Genomic DNA, 17898 nt, shown 5'->3' on the forward strand with positions numbered 1-17898 from the left:
ATTAGCTGAATATTCCCTCTTCACCAGCCAAACAGAAAGAAACCTAAACACCAAGGAATACGTGCAGACCTATTACATTTTTCCCCAGACAGTGATTTTATTCAGAGGTTTGGTCTAAACAGATTTTCTGCAGTGTGTTTTCACTTTTGAATTAGTCTATTTTCATCCATTAAAAACACATTTTTCCTTACACATAATTATTCAAAGTTTTTCCTATCTTATTGCAACCTTTGATTTTTACTATACAGCCTACAAGTTGTTAACATACTGTATCATCAAATAATGTTTTAAATTAAGTTATTTTTTAAAATGCCATTTAACTCTCATGAGTGCTTTTATCATTAGTTCCCATGTAGCCCTATAAGGTCATAAGCGGGGGAAAAAAGAGGATGATGATCAGATTTTTATGGTAAAAGTAACTGAAGTTCCACGCAGCTAAATTAGTATCAAACTCTAATATAATAAAAAGAAAGGTAAAAAATAAGATCACTTACTCTCTTAGTGGAGGTACATCTTTTGCTAGCTATTTAGCCACAGATGTTCACACCTACATACATACTTGATATACCAAACTGACCTTTCTAAAGGCAAAATTACATAAAGCTATAAAGATCAGATCCTCAAATGACGCATACATAGAATTTAGCTATCTACTTTCAAGACTGGTACTCTGAGCACCTTTTACTTGGCTGTTGCCTTCCTCTACTTGACAATTTCACTGTTAAAGATCCAGAGATCCCTGTAACACTGGCTTTTTTCATAACTCTTTTGAAAATTATTAAATACAAACCTTGCCCATATTTAAAGCTGATCATGATATGAAATTTATGTATTATTATCTCTTTCTCAAAACTAGATCTGCCACATGCAAAATACATGGTTTTAGCACATCTGTAGCATCAGTCTCAACTCCCAATGCAGTGAAAAATGTGTAAAAATGAAAAGCAGAAGTAGGCTCCTCTTCAGCTTGGTACCTGCTTTACAAAGAAGTTTTGAGCAAAGCCTGATGTGTATCTCTGGATCTCCCTCTTCCAGCCACAGATAATCCATCCTCACCAGTGCATTTGCAGCTACTTTTCATCTTCAAACTATCAGTCATAGCAGTAACACCATTTCACTCGATTCACTTCCATGTGATCCAAAAAGATCAGCTCCACCTACCTTTAGCAGCCACCAAACTGGCCTGGCCAGTCCAAGCAGGTTCGGGAGCACTTCCACAATGCCTCAATGCCTCCCACTGACAGGGGTATTACTGCCAGGAAAAGAGGCACAACAAACAGCCAGTACCTTCAACTGAGAGATGTTTACAAGACAAGTATCTTGTCCACAGCCTAAATGACAGCTCAGGGATGAATGGGCTCATTCAGGATATGCAACACAGCCTAGAGTTATACCAGCTTCCCAACACAATTCAGAACTACACCTTTCATGAGCAACCCTTGAGACCCTATTCCCATCTCCCCTGAACAGTCTGGAGACCTGCAGATAGGAAATTCCTACAACAGCAAAGATGGGCTGAGTATCTTCACACAGTGAAGGGAAACAAGTCAAATACTGAATTTTCTTCATCTTTACGTCTTTAGGTGTCTTTATACCTCTTTACAAAATATGGAGATCCATTAAAAGAGCCAAGGACATAAAATTCTGAGACATTTTTCACCCATTACCAAAGAGCTACATAAAAAAGGAAGAACATGGCGTTAACCTAGTGAAGCCTAATTAAACTTCCAAAGCAGATGAACAATTATAGTACACCTTTTGACCTCCCAACCAACAGGAAAAGAATTGGTACTGGAAGAGTTAATTTAAATAAAAAAGTAAAGATTACTTTCATAAGGCATGAAATACAGACCAGTTTTGGCTCAGTTTTCAGTAGCAAGAGTGACTTTGAACATAAGACAAAACAACAAAGTAAAACAAATGCATATGAGTAAAAATTATCAAAAGTTTAGAAAATTACCATATGGGCTTTGAGATCAAATAACTTTCATCTTAATACAGGAACAGTTTCACCAAATCATATCGTTAATCAGATTCTGTTGTTACAAACTAGGTGTGAATCAGGTGGGGGTGAGAGACACTGCCTTGAGACACTACCAGGTGTAAAATGAAGAGCCATGCTTACAGTAAATGTTATATAAATAGGTGATAAGTATTAATGTCAAAGTAAGCTTTCATTACGGTGTGCAGTTTTGGTGGTTTAATACCAGTGAGTACAAAGACTAGCTCAAGAGGAAAACACTGATATGATGAGAGCTTTGTGGTGTGATAAGAGCTTAGAAGGTACACACAGGGAAGAGAAATATTTAAACTGAAGGACTACTAATAATTGGAATGGGATTCTTCCACTAGGGCAGATGAGAATAAACATCTTGGGTAGCTTTCTGTTGCTGTTTAATCAGGTCAGCAACCTTGAACCATACCTTTATCAGTTTAGGAGTTGTTTGGAGAATGTCATTTTTTGGGCATGAGAGAAAAAGATGCTTCTTGTTCCATACTTCAAAGAGATTCTATAGCAACTGTCTCAATGAACTGAATGGGAAAACAAAGTGTATTTTTAATAAGGTACACTGAAACTTGCAGAGTAAAATATCACATACTGCTGATTAAGTCTAACTTGTGGCAGAAAAAAAGCTAGCAACAATTTATGGTTGCTTCATCATCTCAAGATCTGGCATCACATCTGGCATCACAACCTCTTATAGGTGTTACTGCATTACCAGGGCTTAGACATGCTCCCTTTTTGCCCTAAGGAGCTAGCTGATTTGCCCTGCACATGACAGAGACATAAAAAAGAAATACGAGGACCAAAATATGGTGCTTTTCCTTTTAGAACTGCTTTCATCTAACCATAATTCCATGAAAAATGTTACCTATTTTCAATACTGTCATTTGCAAGTCTTTTAATATTATAGATTAAATCATCTAGCAATTTCATTTTTCAGTCACTGATTACTATCTTTTTTCCCCCAGAAATTTAATTCCGTGGAAGAGATCATAGACTTCTACAAATCCGTTCCCATAACACTCATTGACGGAAAGGATCAGTCAGGAAACCACAGAGAACAATGCTACCTCAAACATCCATTCAAGTCACGCTGACGTCTTCTGCCTTATTGTCACTGATTCATCTGTACAGATATAAATAGAACACTTATTTAGATGTCTCAAGAATCAGATTTGCCTTTTGAGCACAGAGCTACACATAATATAATGAGGCGTTCCACAGATCTACTCCATCTTTTGATTGTTGCATTTTCACTTTGAGGATACAAGAACATGTCAACATATTAAATGACAGGAAGGTGTTGAGACCAACTTCTGATACATTGACAACTGACCAATTTGCTTATCTTGCACTCTACCCTCTAACTTAAGATGAAAATGAAACTTGTCCTTGCTTACCTAAATGTCACTGAAACTTCGCTGAGTAGCAAAACCTAATAAAATATACCACAGTCATTAAATAAATATTCTTGCTTTTAAAAATACACATGAAACAGTGTGTCAGAGTTCTCACTGTCTAACAATTTCATGTGGTGTGCATATGTTTGCTCAACAACAAGCTGTGCTCAGCTGCCACTGAAGTTAGTGTCATATGATGCTTATAGGCACTGGAGACTTTAAAGCTAGCTGTACTTATGTAAATTCTTATTCTTTAGCTCAAGCAGCAGATACTCGTATTCCAAACCTGAGCTTTCAAACACTTATACAGTAGGACCATTATGCAAACATTCACTTTGAATTCATACCACGTGCAAATGTAAAGCTCATGAGCAGGAAAAGCAGATGTACTTAAAAATCAGCAAGAAAACATGCTCCAGTGTGTATGAGCAAGAACATGAGAATGTGATTATTTTTCCAGAAAAAAAAATACAGAAATGTTTATTCATACAATTTGAGTTTTGGAAGCTTATCTAACTACTGTATGTATATGAAGGCAAACTATAATTCCATATGTATATGAAGGGATTTTTCTGCAGAGCATTGATAATCCTCCTAACCATACTCAGAAATTTGACTAGGCTATTGTGATATACCAAAAAGGAACCTCAGTTACTTTATCCTTATAGAATAGGAACGAGAAGAACAAAACCACTCAAGCCCAAAACCACAACATTCCAACCCGATTTATGACGTACTATGTAGTGGCACAAACTAGCTCTAAAAAAATTTAGCAGTTGATTATTGTTTTCTTGCAACCTTTTTATTTCCCAATGCTGTATCAAAAGGGAAGAAAACATCCACTGTAAATTATTTCTTTCAAATTGATGAGACTGTTAAACTTGAAGGAAATTATTCTGACATAATTTCAGCTAATAAAAGTAACAAAACAGAAGCTGCTAAAATAGTTTAGCAGAGTTCATAAAAAAAAGCATGACATAATCTACTTTAAGAATTTCTTAAGCACAACACAATTTAACTTACAAAAGATTTTCATGTTCAAACAAAAAAATAAAACAGAAACAACAAAAAAACTAAATTAAAAATCATAAAAAACCCAAGGCTTAACAATTTAGATAACAGATTATGGCAGTGACATACAGAGCTTTGCAGCTGTTTACTAAAGCAAATAGTAAAGTTGCTTACAGAAGACAAAGCATTACTAGTATACTTAAACCACCCAAAGTTTACAAAGCTGAGCGGTAACACTTCCCCCATCCCCCCAGCACAGCTTTCATGAGCCATGTCCTGATTTTGCCAGAGACAACACTTACAAAGCCATTTCAAAACTATTTATTTGGTAGCTTCTACAGAAACAAAATTAATTCAATCAGTAACCTGGACTGAAGGAATTAACACAAAGGAGGAATGCTAACCATGGGGGTTTCTCATGTTAAACATTTCAGTATTTATTGTGTATGATACACTATAATTTTAAGACGGAAACTACTTTCACCATTGAAAATCCTAATACCACTGTTAGGTTTGGCATCAAAGTATATGAAATGGAAAAAAAACCCTCTTGTGTACCCATCTAAAAAAATATAATTCCATTTGAATACAAAATGAGAACTGTCATTTCCTTATTATTGACAAAACAGGAAAAACAAAGTTCGTTCTGCGGAATAGGTAAGTCTGATACAAATGATACAAAAACTTTCCATGTGTACATGATGAAAAAGATCTGACTTAAAGCACCAGCTACCTGAAGGATTTTAACACTGTATTGCAAAATTATGGGAAAGCAATAAGTGGTTTTGAAAATAAACCTCAGTCAGATGTAGTTTTAAAATATTTACAATCCAATGTAGATATGATAAATATTTTATCAAAACAATGTATAATCTGCTGGAGTATATAAAAAAATATTCCCAGTTAAACTGTTTACAAAAATGCACCATCAGTGGAAAGAGTTAGGGACTACCAGTTTACCAGAGAAGTCCCAGTTCAAACATAGAACACACATCCAGCATTAGAGTCAGCATTGATTTTCATATTTCTAAAACTGTAACACATTATTTTAATTGTATGTGCTTCAATATACTTCATTCTGCATGACTATAAAATGATTTAAAAATGACAAGAGAAACATCCACAACTCACATACAGAAACAGTAACTTCAGTGTCATCCATCCCTCTTTTTTACTAAAAAACTGTAATTTGGCCCTGATTTAGAGAAGTATTTAAGCAACTGAGCAATGTTTACACTGCACTGAAGTCCTTATGCATCAGACATAACCTGTAATGAGGCACATGCTTGTATGAATTTGAGACCTACAAAAAATAAATTGTAACAACACCAAAATTCTTAAGCATCATGAAAGATTGCACTGAAAATCTGTTTCAACACTGTCAATGTAAAAGTTGTGCAACGTGGCTTTTCATTTTGAAAAGTCTTCAACAACTTCCCCAGTAAATAAGCTCACCAACTAGAGTTCTAACCAAATACCGAGTCTGTAAATGCTTCTATCACACACAAGGTGGTAGAGGGTTTATGTTTGGCTAATATTACTTCACAACAGCCTTGAGGCCATATAGAGAAGCGCTTTTCACTATCAGCCCAAGCCTGATGGTATCTCTGGCTTGATGGTACAGAATCCTGACAGTGTTCTGCTCCCTCGCATCTACACAATACAGTCTAGGTAAAGACTCAGTACTAAACAAAATTAATTTTATTAGTGCTATTTGACATAGCAGGAGTAACTGATTCCACAGATTTTTCATTTACACCCTTGTACCTCCTCTGAAGTCAGCAGAACTGTTTTTATTTCACTGAAACAGAGCACTTGTATTTAATTTTACTTTTTATGTGTAGTGCTTAATTTGCCACTAAAACCTATAACATACACTTGCTGTCCACAGAGGACTAAAGGTGCATTTCCATACAGATGTGCTCAATCTCTGAAATGCCATGCTGTAATAAAGCCAATTAAATCCTGTTAAATTTACAAAGATCTCATCATCTAAGATTTTAATCCATACATACCTAGCACAAACCACATACAGCACAGTATCCTAAGGTAACTAGAAAGATGTTTGCATAGCAAATCTTCTTCAAATTTCTCCTATGGAACACATGAAGCTGACCTCCAATACAAATTTCAAACACAAGAGTGCAAAGTAGTGCGTAATCCTCACTATCAGCTTCTCTACCTCTCTATACCTCTACTCTCTTCTTCACTTTGCTAACAGTAGAGGACTTTTGACAAAATAAAGCAGTTATTTCCATCCTCCATTCCAAGCAAGTTAGTGTCACTCATTAAAAGCAAGAGGGGAAACCTCCCCTAGGCTCTCACTTAATATTTTCTTGCTTGAAGAGAAAGAACATCCCAACCCTTGGTTGCCTCTATTAAGTGCCTCTGTCCGTGACTTATCCATTCTTCTTGGTCCATATAGACTCTTCCACAAAACCAACACTTAAACAGACATTGAAGTGCTTCAGCTGGTGAAGTTTCCACCACTTGGTAATTGTTTTTGTGCGTCTTTTTTAGCTTCATTTTTAGCATACTCTGCTTTTTTGTTTGGTTTCCTGTCTCAGCATTCTGAAGAGTAAGACGCTTTCGGTAACGCTTGACACCAAGACAACTACTTGTCCTTTCTGACAGAACTACTTTCAGGACTTGACCTTTATACTTGTTGATAGTCTTCATGACATTAATTATCTCTGGTGAATCGACATCAGGATGGTTTAGTACCACAACTGGCTGATTACGACGAGGGCATTTTATCAACTGATTTGTTTTCAGAGGAACAAGTCGAAGACGTCTTGCTGTCAACAGATATGACATATCAGAACCTGAAGTGGTTTCTGACTGAGCTCTTGTTTTCCTCTTAGGAAGCTCTCTGAAGCTTGCTTGTTTTGCCTTATTTTTGGGACCTAGCTGACTTCTTGAATAGTGCTTGCTTTGCTTGTTTACATCACTGCTTTTTTGAAATGGTACACCAGTTTGGTTGCTGTTATTTTTAGCACTTGCCTCTCGTTTTGGTCTTTGCCTGAGTGATATAGTTTGGGACTCGGCACTTGGTTCTCTCCGATTAGGCAAACATGGGAAACTACTGCTAGGTGTCTCAGAAACACTGATGGGGACCGGGCGAGGCAGAAACATTTCATTGCGATGCACAGGAGCTGATGCTTCACTCCTGTTTTCTATTCCATATGAGCTTTGACTGCTAGTAGCATTCAGCACTCTCAGCATTGTCCCTTTGGGGATAAACACTGGGGTAGCAACATGGGAATTTTTTGTTACCCTGTTTTTAGAAGTTCTTGCAAACTTCAAGAGCTGATCTTCACTGCGTTCTTCACTACTAATCACACTTCTTCCACCATGCACTTCAGACAAAGTCATAGGTTGTTCCACTTCAGTGGCACAAACAGCTCCCTCACAACTTGCTGAACTTTCTTGAGGCAAAAGCAACTTTTTACTAGAAGCCTGACATCTCAAGGGCACGGATTTCACGTTAGGTTCAGCAGCAGACATGAGCTGAGCAATCTTTCTACACAGCAATGTTGCTGATTTCTTCCTGCGTGCTGTGTAATCCCATCTGACATCCTCTGGTACATTTTCAGCCCCAGAGCTAAGAGAAAATACAGATGAAATAACAGGTCCTTCAAAAGGACTGCCTTTATTTTCCATCTTCTGTAGTTCTAGTGATTCCAGCAGATGACTACTCTTTTGACTTACGGTTTCAGGTCTCTTTACTTTGCTCAAGCCAGAAGTTATATCCTCAAAAGGTGGAGTTTTAGTAACATGGAAGTTTTTTCCTCCTTCAGAAGATGTAATAGATTTTTTATCAAAACCCTTTCCAGCTAAATGTGCTTCGGTAGAGCTGACTGGTAGACTCCTCTGTTCTTTGCCAACCCTCTTCACAGACAATGTATCCTTTTCTTTACAGACAGCAGAAAAATTTTTGCTCTCCTGAGCAGCTTCTACTGAAACATTCTCAGAACTTTTACCTTCAGAAATGGGAGCATATTGTGGATGGTATGTATCTTCACCTTCTTCATAACAATACAGATCACGATGCAAACTATTTTTTCCATCTACTTTTCCCCTTGAGGATTTAAGATCACTTTTTTTTTCAGTACTGTTCATCACCAGAGATGGAGAACAAAGCTCTGTAACACCTGAATGGACATCAATACCTTTCACCAACTGAAAGGATAATTTTGATGTATCTTCCCTCTGCACAGATACAGAGCTACAGTCTGAGAATTGAGAATCAGAAGAACAAAAACATTCAGAATTCTTATCATGAGTACTATCCAAATTAGGCTGGTTACTAACACTGGATAATCTGTTTACATTCACTTCCATAGTCAGTAACTCATTTTGACACACAGATGTTTTTTTTACTTCTGCAGATTGTTCTATACCTTGATTCTCAAGTTCCTCTTCAGCACAGTTCACAGGTTTGTAAGTTGCTTCTTTTATAGGAATTAGTTTAAGAACCAGCTGTTGTGCTCCATTCACTATTTTAAGCTCTACTATTTGAGCTAAACAGTTGGAAGGAACTACAAGTTCAGATGGTGCAATTACTGTTAAAGGCATTCCAGGTTGTAAAGGCTCTGTTTTTGGAGAATAAACCTCAACCTCCACACTTTGATTCTCACATACACTCACTTCAGATGGCTCCAATATAGTCTTATCCTGGACTGATGATGTGTTTATGCTACATTCTACATTTTGAAATGAACAGACTGTTTGAGTTGCTTTACTCGGAATCTCATAAACCATATTTGAAGACAAATTTGAAATTTCATTTTGGAAAGGAATTATATTGTATATCTCTGTTTTACATAAAGTGATTTGACTCTGCTTCATTTGCTGGTGGTTCACAAGAGTATTAGACAGTCGTTTTCTGGGTGTTTCATGTACTCTTTTCGTATGTTTTACTATATAATCCTGTCTAACAGCACCATATTCACAGTACTTACACTGATACGGAAAGGTTCCAGTATGTTTCACCAAATGTTTCTGGAATTCTCCTTTGGTGTAGGATACATAACCACAGTAGGAACAAATAAACTTAATTTCTTCATGTTGCCCTACGTGCTTTTTATACTGTAAAGGATCCCTTGTTGAAAATCTGCATTTATCACAGTAGTATCTACCTGGCAGAAAATTTTTTACTTTAAATGTTCTCTGGGTTTTATTTGGGGTTTTTCTTTGAAGTTTTCCATAGTCTGCAGCATTAGCACCCTCAGGAACAAAACCGAAAGCTGGTGGTTTAATATTACTGCACTTCTTGCAGATGAAATCTTTGTCATCAGTCCAGTCAAGCTTCTTATGCTTTTCTATATCTTGCACTGAAATTTTCTGAACATTTCTGCATTTTATACAGCTTATCAGTGACAACTTACTGTTCTCAGCCTCAGTTCCTTGGTAACAGCAGTTTTGGTCATCCACCCCTTTTGACAGATTTGTTTTATCATTGGATTGCTTTGGGGATGTAGTTAAAGAATTACTTTTATCATTAATTTGGCCAGGGTACAATTTTGGTAAAATTTCCCTCATTTTTTTCAACTGCATTTCAGAAGAAGCAACTCTGCACCACTTTCATTAAACACAGCAGCAACAGACAGAAAGTTTTCTTGGTATTTGTCTTGTGTATGTTGCTTATCAGTCAATCATTCAAGCCATCCATCTGCAGAATATATGCTTTGGAAGAAATGATGTTCAAGCAACTGCATCCATATTATATTCCATGTTCTTAGTCAGCTTGCAGCACTAAAGAATAAAAAGCAGAAGATTAAGTCAATTAAGATTCAATGATCACTGAAATACAATGAACTAATAAATGAACTATTAGTGAACTACAGCTGAATTACAGAGTTCAAGTCCACTGTTAATATACCATTGTATATCAATGTATTCTGCACATACAACCAATAACTCTAAAACATACCAAATCAAATAATCCTTTAACATTTGCAAAATGTTCCCAAATTCGTGAATTACCTGCTATGCATCGAAACCTGAAGAGTTCATGGTACTTCTCCCATGTCACGAAAAATTTTACACTTAAGGAACATATTTATAAGCTGAACAAGACACTTGGTAACAGAACTGAGCAGCAGAATATGATTTCAGTTAATATAAAGCCCACAACTCAGGACAAGTTCTCATGAAACACTGCAAGTGCTATTCATATGTGAATAGCAGGGAAACAGAGTGTGGATACAATGGTTACTAGAAACACAGAACTATAAGGGTTTTTTAAAATAAAATTATTTTAAGTTAGCACAGAAAATTCCTGACATACAGAAGGAAGTTCTTTTCTAATCAGTGCCAGTGTTTCAGATATAAACAGTCTTGAGCACTAATACATAACAAGATGTGATTTATGCTTCACATGTTCTCAAAGTAATGAAGTTAAAACAATCTGTGGCTGCAAAATTAATTACTTTCTCTTCTAATAATATAAGTGTAATCACTTCTATATATGTGGACAAGCATATAAATAATTCACATCATCCTAATGAAACAGAACATCAATCAAGCAAAATAAACAATGCAACATAAGGCAGAGGGAGATCAGCAATATCACTGTAAAACACCAAATTAACACATGCAATGTATTTGGCCCACAGGTTCCAGCACTCTGTCTCTCAACTATATTTAACAGGAAGAAGATCTCAGCCATTAAGCTTTTGGCAAGACTATGAGATCACCATTATTTGGAAAATAAACAATCAAATTAGGCTTTTGAGACATACATGAAGTCCAATCAACACCTTTCTTATTTTAACATCATTAGTTGTAGACATACTGTTGCACACATTAGCAATCACATACTCAATTGCATGAGGTTATTTCTGGTTTTCAATACACGCTACAAAAGGCTTCTGCTTCTGAAGTCCAGATCCTCACCAAGTCTACCTAACAGAGATCAGGACCTGATCTGGACTCCAAAGGCAAGGTGCTGAGATCATTTAAGCAACTTCCCATCACAATAATTATATGCTAATCAAGAAATTAAACTATGGTATTGAAAAGACACTGAGGTGCCCAAGAAAATCCAGAGAAGAGCTGGTGAAAGGTCTAGAGAGTAAATCTTACAAGGAGTGGCTGACGTAGCTGGGGGTGACGAGCCTGGAGAAAAGGAGGCTCAGAGGAGCTGTGACTACCTGAAAGGAGGCTACAGCCAGGTGGGTGTCAGCCACTTCCCCGAGGTAACAAGTGACAGGAAAAGACAAAATTGCCTCAAGTTGCATCAGAGTGCATTTAGATTGAATATTAAGAAAAATTTTACATTGAAAGGGTTGTCAAGAATTGGAACAGGCTACCTACGGAAGTGGTGGAGTTACCAGTCCTGGTGGTATTAAAGACATGTACGCTGGGCACTAAAGGATATGGTTTAGTGGTTGGCTTGGCAGGGCTGGGTTACAGATTGGACTTGATGATCTTGTAGGTCTTTTCCAGCCTAAATAATTCTGTGATCTCCCCAATGGCTTGACAGAACTAAACTGATCCAAGATCTGATCCAAGAAGATTTTCCTGCAGAAAGCAACCATACCCTGCACTGCATCAGAAGCATCGTAGCCAGCAGGTCAAGGGAGGCAATTCTCCCACTCTACACTGTTCTCATGAGACCCCACCTGGACTGCTGCTGCATCCAGCTTTGGGGCCCCCAACACAAGGAAGATGTCACGGCTCTCCTCTGGACCCATTTGAAGCTGAGAACAGGGCTGAAGCACTTCTCCTATGAGGACAGGCTGAGAGAGTTGGGTTTGTTCAGCCTGAAGAGGTGGCTTCACACTGACCTTACAGCACCTTCCAGTAATGAAAGGGGGCTTTCAAGAAGTCTGGAGAGGGACTTTTCACAAGGGGATGCAGTGATAGGACAAGAGGGAATGGCTTCAAGCTGAAGAAAGGTAGATAAAGTAGATATTAGGAAGAAATTCATTACTGTGAGGGTGGTGAGGCACTGGCACAGGCTGCACAGAGAAGCTGCAGGTGCCCCATCTGTGCCAGTGTTCTAGACTAGGTTGGATGGAGCCCTGAGCAATCTGGTCTAGTGGAAAGCATTCTTTCTCATGGCAGGAGACTGAACTAGGTCTCTTCCAACACCAACTGCTCAGTGATTCCATGATCTTCCTTGTACTCCATCAATATCCATAACTACTATATCAATGATGCTCTAAAGATGGGGCTCTTCAAAGTATTCTGATGTAACCACAAACAACACTAAAAGTAGGTTCAAAAAATGGTTAGGGACAACAGAACAAGCTTTGCACTCTTAAGGAGATGGATGGGTGTACACTAAAACTCCTTAGTGGGTAGTTCTAGAGCTGTAGTAATCTCATTTCATTGCAATGCAGACAGCAGTAAAAATACACACAATGTGAAACACAAATCAATAGCAGCCTTGCAGGAAGGAAGGAAGTATACATGACTGCTGTATCACAACCTGGAGAATTTTCTTCAAGCAATTCTAACATGGATGACATATGCTCTATTACCCCGATTCTAATGAGGAAAGAAAAGCAAAACATTTGCAACAGTTCAGATGGAATATCCTTCCCTGGCTACTACCACTTTCTAGACTTAAGATTAACCTGTTGACACACAAGTGTGGTGGTAGGCCTGTGTTCACGACATCCACTGTTTTGTTTCAGGAGAAAGATGATAAGAGATCTTGATAAGCTCAAGATCCAGACCAAAGATGCTTTATGCATTTCTCTACAGCTTTAAGAAGTATATGGCATTTGAAAGGAAAAGGGGAAGCTATATCAGTATTTGCCTTTTTCTGCTGTTAACATCTATCCATTAATACTGAAACTGACCTCCATGTGAACTAACTGAAAGCTAAGTATAAAGCATTTATGCCATCAACATCCTTGACCACAAAAAAAAAGTATAAACCCAGAGAATTTTCTTGTTTTTTAAACTCTGTGGATTTCACTTTATGGGAGAACATAAAAAAGAATTGACAACATTTAAAGGGTAAGAGAGTACAAGAAACACAGTCCAACATTTTCAGAACACTTCAATTTAACAGTTCTGGGCTTCTCAATCCAAGACTTTGCCAGAAAAACTTAACAGAGGTAATTCAAAGAACAGGCTAGTAATCCTTCCAAATTTTCCTAATTTAAACAGCTGTATGTAGGAAAGTCTGTCATGGTTTAGGCCCAAAACCACGCTTTTATGCAGACCTGTGACAAATACCACATTGCCAGAATGCATGTTTCAAGCGTTGGTATGTGCCTGCGTTCCGTATGTGCCAAGGCTGATTCCAGGCAGCAGCCAAGCAGCCACAGAGCTGCTTGCTGCTTTCCCACCCTCCCCTCCCTCAGTAGCAAGAAGAGTGAAGTAGAGAAGAAGCACAGGAAAGTTTATGGGTCAGGACAAAGGCAGAAGTTAAAAAGCAGGGAGGTGACAAAAGGGAAATCATTCACCGCCTTCCACAAGCAAACCAATGCCCAGCCAGTCTCTGAGCAGCAGGCACCCTGGAAGGGAACTCCCCTCTGCCCTTCTTCCTCTACTTCCAGTTTTCATGGCTGAACATAACATTGTATGATGGGGACTATCCCCCAGACCAATGCTGGGCAGCTGCCCCAGCTCTGGGGGGGGTCTCTTGCCCACCCCATTCCTACTCATTAGAGAGAGGCAGGGGGGGAGGAAACCTTGGTATTGTGCAAATATTGTTCAGCAACAACCAAAACACTGGTGTGTTATCAAGACTGTTTTAGCCACAGATGCCAAACATGGCACTGTAGAGGCTGCTTTCAAGAAATTTAACTCCATCCCAGTAAAAGGTAAAAAAAGAAATGAATAACCAGTTGATGTTGAAGTATCATCTCTGATGTCTTCCTAGCTAGTTTTTTACCATGTACCCTGAACACTGACTAGTTAATAACAAAGGTTGTGATACAAACAGCTCCAATTTATACTTATTTTGGATAAAACAAGCCCCAAATTATATTGTAATGTCATGTAATGTATTATATATATATATATATATATATATATATATATATTTATTTATTTATTTATTATTATTTTTTTTATTATTATTATTATTTTTTTCTGGTTACTTCAGAAAGCCAAGATCATCAATGTACACAGGGGGATGAACATTACAGACATTCACTCCATACCACTGGGGGAGGTGGGGAGGGGGAGGAATTCCCCTAAAGATTTGTTTTAGTATTTCAGGGGTTGGCAGAAACACGCTTCAAAAGATTTAATTAAAAGATAGATAGCTGATTTATAATCATATGCAGTGCACACAAACCAACCCAAAGATATCATTAAAGGAAGACCTCGAAGTCTACAAAGAGTCTCAATGGCAAATACAGAAATGGGATGAATGAAAAATTAAATAAGAGACATTATGACTGTCAAAATCAATTCCAGTGATTGTCTTCACAGGAATGAATTCAGAAAAAAAAATAAAAATATTCAGAAATGCAACAAAGTACCCAAATCAGGAAACATTTAAAAAAATTAAAGAAGCTAGTTTGGAAAAAAAAAAAAGAGTACATGGAAGAAAGACATCACAAGAAAGATAAACCAAATTTTCCCATTCAATCCTACCAAACACCTGCAATTCAGTGACATTATAAGGTCAGACATTCAACAAAACAAACATTTCTGCCTTTCACACAACACTTCATGTCTTGTACTTTTTTGCTTAAAATACAAGAGACTAACCGATCCACAGGAATTAAAAAGTATTCCGAAGTGTGGATATCCCATGTACACAAAGGTTAAAAAACAAAGATCCACTAAAACAGAGGAAAGTAAGACAAAACATCCTTTGCAGCCTGACTATGCCAAATTCAACCAGTACAAGGGTTTTTGCACTGCAATAAGTAACAAACCACTGATGTGGCCACTGTCAAACTGGAAATTTCTATTTACTTCAAATACAGTGAAAATTTGTTCATAATTTCAAAGAAGAATATGTATATTCCTAGTCTTTATTTTCCTTTAGTTCAAACTGCATGCTACTATCAATGAAAAAGGTGTGGTGAGCAGGATGCATTTAGCCTATGTGATGAAATAAATGAGCCCCTACTTCAGCAAAGCACACACCTCTCACACACAAAGATCACAGACTGCAGCCAATAATCGAGGTGTGCTTTGGTATTGAATAGCTCATATAAGTCATCTCTAAGAAAAAGAAGTTTAAACAGAATTGGAAGACACTGCATCAACGCATCAGGAGGATGTAGAGTATAAAATCTGAGCCACTGTGAAAAACTTAGATCTCTGTGCATGCTTAAAATTACCTTGCCTGTATTTCACAATTTTATATATAGATATATATATAGACATATATTTAACATCGACTATCTCTGTTAAGCAGAGTTAACTGTCCTACTGACCCAACTACATGGCTGCCAATTACCAGTCATTTATTTTAGACCTAATGACCAGGAGAGAGCCAAAGTGCTTCACTCAAGTATTACATATTGTATTAATTAAAATAATTAATTTTGTATTAAAAACAAACAATTCAAATACAGCAAAGAAATTTTGTCTTCAAGTATTTCTTCTTAAAAAGCCATTTTTTCTCACAACAGCTAATCTTACAGTCATAACAGTTCTTGGTTTTTAGCTGAAATTCACATGAGGTTTTTCAAAGCAAAACGAATGAGGAATGACAATGCAGACAATTAAGAAGAGCAAGGACCATGCACCAAGGTTTCAGAGCTCATTTTTATTTAAAAAAATACAGTTCTTTCACTCTACAGAAAAAATCAATTACATTTAAAATGCTTTTTTACTCATAAAGTCATGCAAAACACCAATTGAAAGGAAATCACTATTTCTTGAATGCATTTGTGAGAAACTGCCCAATCTACTAACATTTTTTGCCATTGTATGGATACAGGTACATGTATGTACCATGCAGCATTCTACTGAAATGGAGGTCTGCTTCCCTGCAGCTCAAGGAACAAGGCCTGGCTTTATTTCTATCTGAAAAATACACATTTCTGTCGTATCATTCAACTGCTTGGTGGTCTTCCTGCAATAAGCTACACAAATAACTACCGAATCAAAAGCAGGATTCTAGAGAGTGCTCAGAAACGTTTGTAGAGTTGTTTATCATTACATGTTTGATCAATTTCTTTAAATCTATGCTGCTCATTCATCATTTCCCACAATTCACAACAATTTTCAAGTGTTTATGTATATCCAGAGCATACTGACTAGTATAAAGCACTACCCTACTCTTGAGTTCTAAGGCCTGTAGGAAATACAGCAAGGAAGTATGGCACTGAAGAAAATGGGAGAAGAGGGGGAAAGAGTGCCATTAAAAGCACATATTCCCTTCATGCCCAGATCTCAAAGCATTCATGTAGATGTTAATTGATTTCCACAGATTTCATTCCTGCTGAAATTAGCCACATACTGTATGTATGTACAAGAAAACAGCCTTGACTGTAACCACCTACTGCAGTAACAATGCACAACAGACTGCTAGAAAAATCCTGTAAAACACCATTAGTCCTCTTAAACATAAAACAGACTTTTTAAATTAAATGTACATTGCAGGACATTTTGACTATATCTACGATAACACTGGATTATTTATTTAGAAGAAAATCGGTTTAGACGTCGAAATTACTTTAAGTGTCCAATGTAACACTTTTCAATGATAGATTATCTTGCAACAAAATTGAATATGGGATTCAATTAAGCCAATCTTATGCCAAAATACTCAAAAGAACCTCGTCAGCACACAAAACACAGGATGTTCTATTTTGCTCGTGAATACATTTACTAACCCGAGAGCTCCTTTTCTTCAGGAGGATGACCAAGACGACAAACCTTGACGACAGCTTCAGTCCAGACGAGTCCAAAGCGGCCTGATGGCGTCCACGAGACAGCAAGCACCAAAAGCCTCCTTTCCTCGGGCATGCAGCCCACGCACGCACGGGTGCCGCGGAAGGGAGGCCTCCCCGGGCCGCCCGCCGCCCGAGCGCGGTGCCGGGGCGCGGAGCCGCGGGCGATGCGCGCCGGGGCAGGCGCTGCGCGGGCCGCGCAACCTCCGCCCGCCGCGCAGTGCCGCCGCCGGCCCGCAGGGGGCAGCACCGCCCCCGCCCCGCGGCCCCGCGCGGGCAGACAGGGAGGGCGGCGGGAGCCGCGGGCCCGGGGCCTTACCTGGCTCGGGGCGCGACGAGCGGGACGAAGGAAGAGCTCCTTCCCTCGGCGCTGACCCCGCCGGCCGCTCCCGTTGTCTCCGGACACAGGAGGAACGCAGCGCCGCCCCGCGTCCTGCGCGGCCGCTGCCGCCCCGCCCTGCGGCGCTCACCCCGGCAGGGAGGGCGAGCGAGCCCCCCGCCGCCGGCCCGGCCCGGCCCCCGCCCGCTTGGCGGCGGAACTGACCTCAGCGCGCCCCGCCCGCCGCGCGTAGAGCTCTACCGAGCGGCGCACCTGCCCGCGGGCCGCGCCGCGCCGCCCGCTGCTGCCCGCTGGCCGGGCCTCCGCGCTGCCACT

General features: G+C 38.9%; 2 protein-coding genes across 4 annotated transcripts in view; one reads left to right on the forward strand and one right to left on the reverse strand.

Annotated features, from left to right (window-relative positions):
- CLNK (cytokine dependent hematopoietic cell linker) overlaps positions 1 to 3473 on the forward strand; it is a 32159-nt gene extending 28686 nt beyond the window's left edge. For both annotated transcript variants that reach the window (XM_033513628.1, XM_033513627.1), the window contains one exon: positions 2974 to 3473. In XM_033513628.1, coding sequence (XP_033369519.1) covers positions 2974 to 3102 — 129 coding nt within the window. In that variant the 3' untranslated portion in view covers positions 3103 to 3473. The remainder of the gene's footprint in view (positions 1 to 2973) is intronic.
- Positions 3474 to 4721: 1248 nt separating this feature from the next.
- On the reverse strand, positions 4722 to 17730 carry ZNF518B (zinc finger protein 518B). Of its 2 annotated transcripts, none has more exons than XM_015625309.3 (2): positions 17563 to 17730; positions 4722 to 10173 (listed from the first exon to the last, which is right to left on the reverse strand). In XM_015625309.3, exon 2 carries the CDS (start codon positions 9973 to 9975, stop codon positions 6742 to 6744), a length of 3234 nt encoding a protein of 1077 aa, XP_015480795.1. In that variant the 5' UTR covers positions 9976 to 10173; positions 17563 to 17730; the 3' UTR covers positions 4722 to 6741. The 2 variants fall into 2 exon arrangements, with proteins under 2 accessions (XP_015480795.1, XP_015480794.1); XM_015625308.3 differs by lacking the exon at positions 17563 to 17730 and adding an exon at positions 17187 to 17388.
- Between the last annotated feature and the right edge of the window lie 168 nt (positions 17731 to 17898).

Source organism: Parus major, chromosome 4 (assembly GCF_001522545.3).
Source record: "Parus major isolate Abel chromosome 4, Parus_major1.1, whole genome shotgun sequence".
Taxonomy (NCBI): Eukaryota; Metazoa; Chordata; class Aves; order Passeriformes; family Paridae; genus Parus; species Parus major.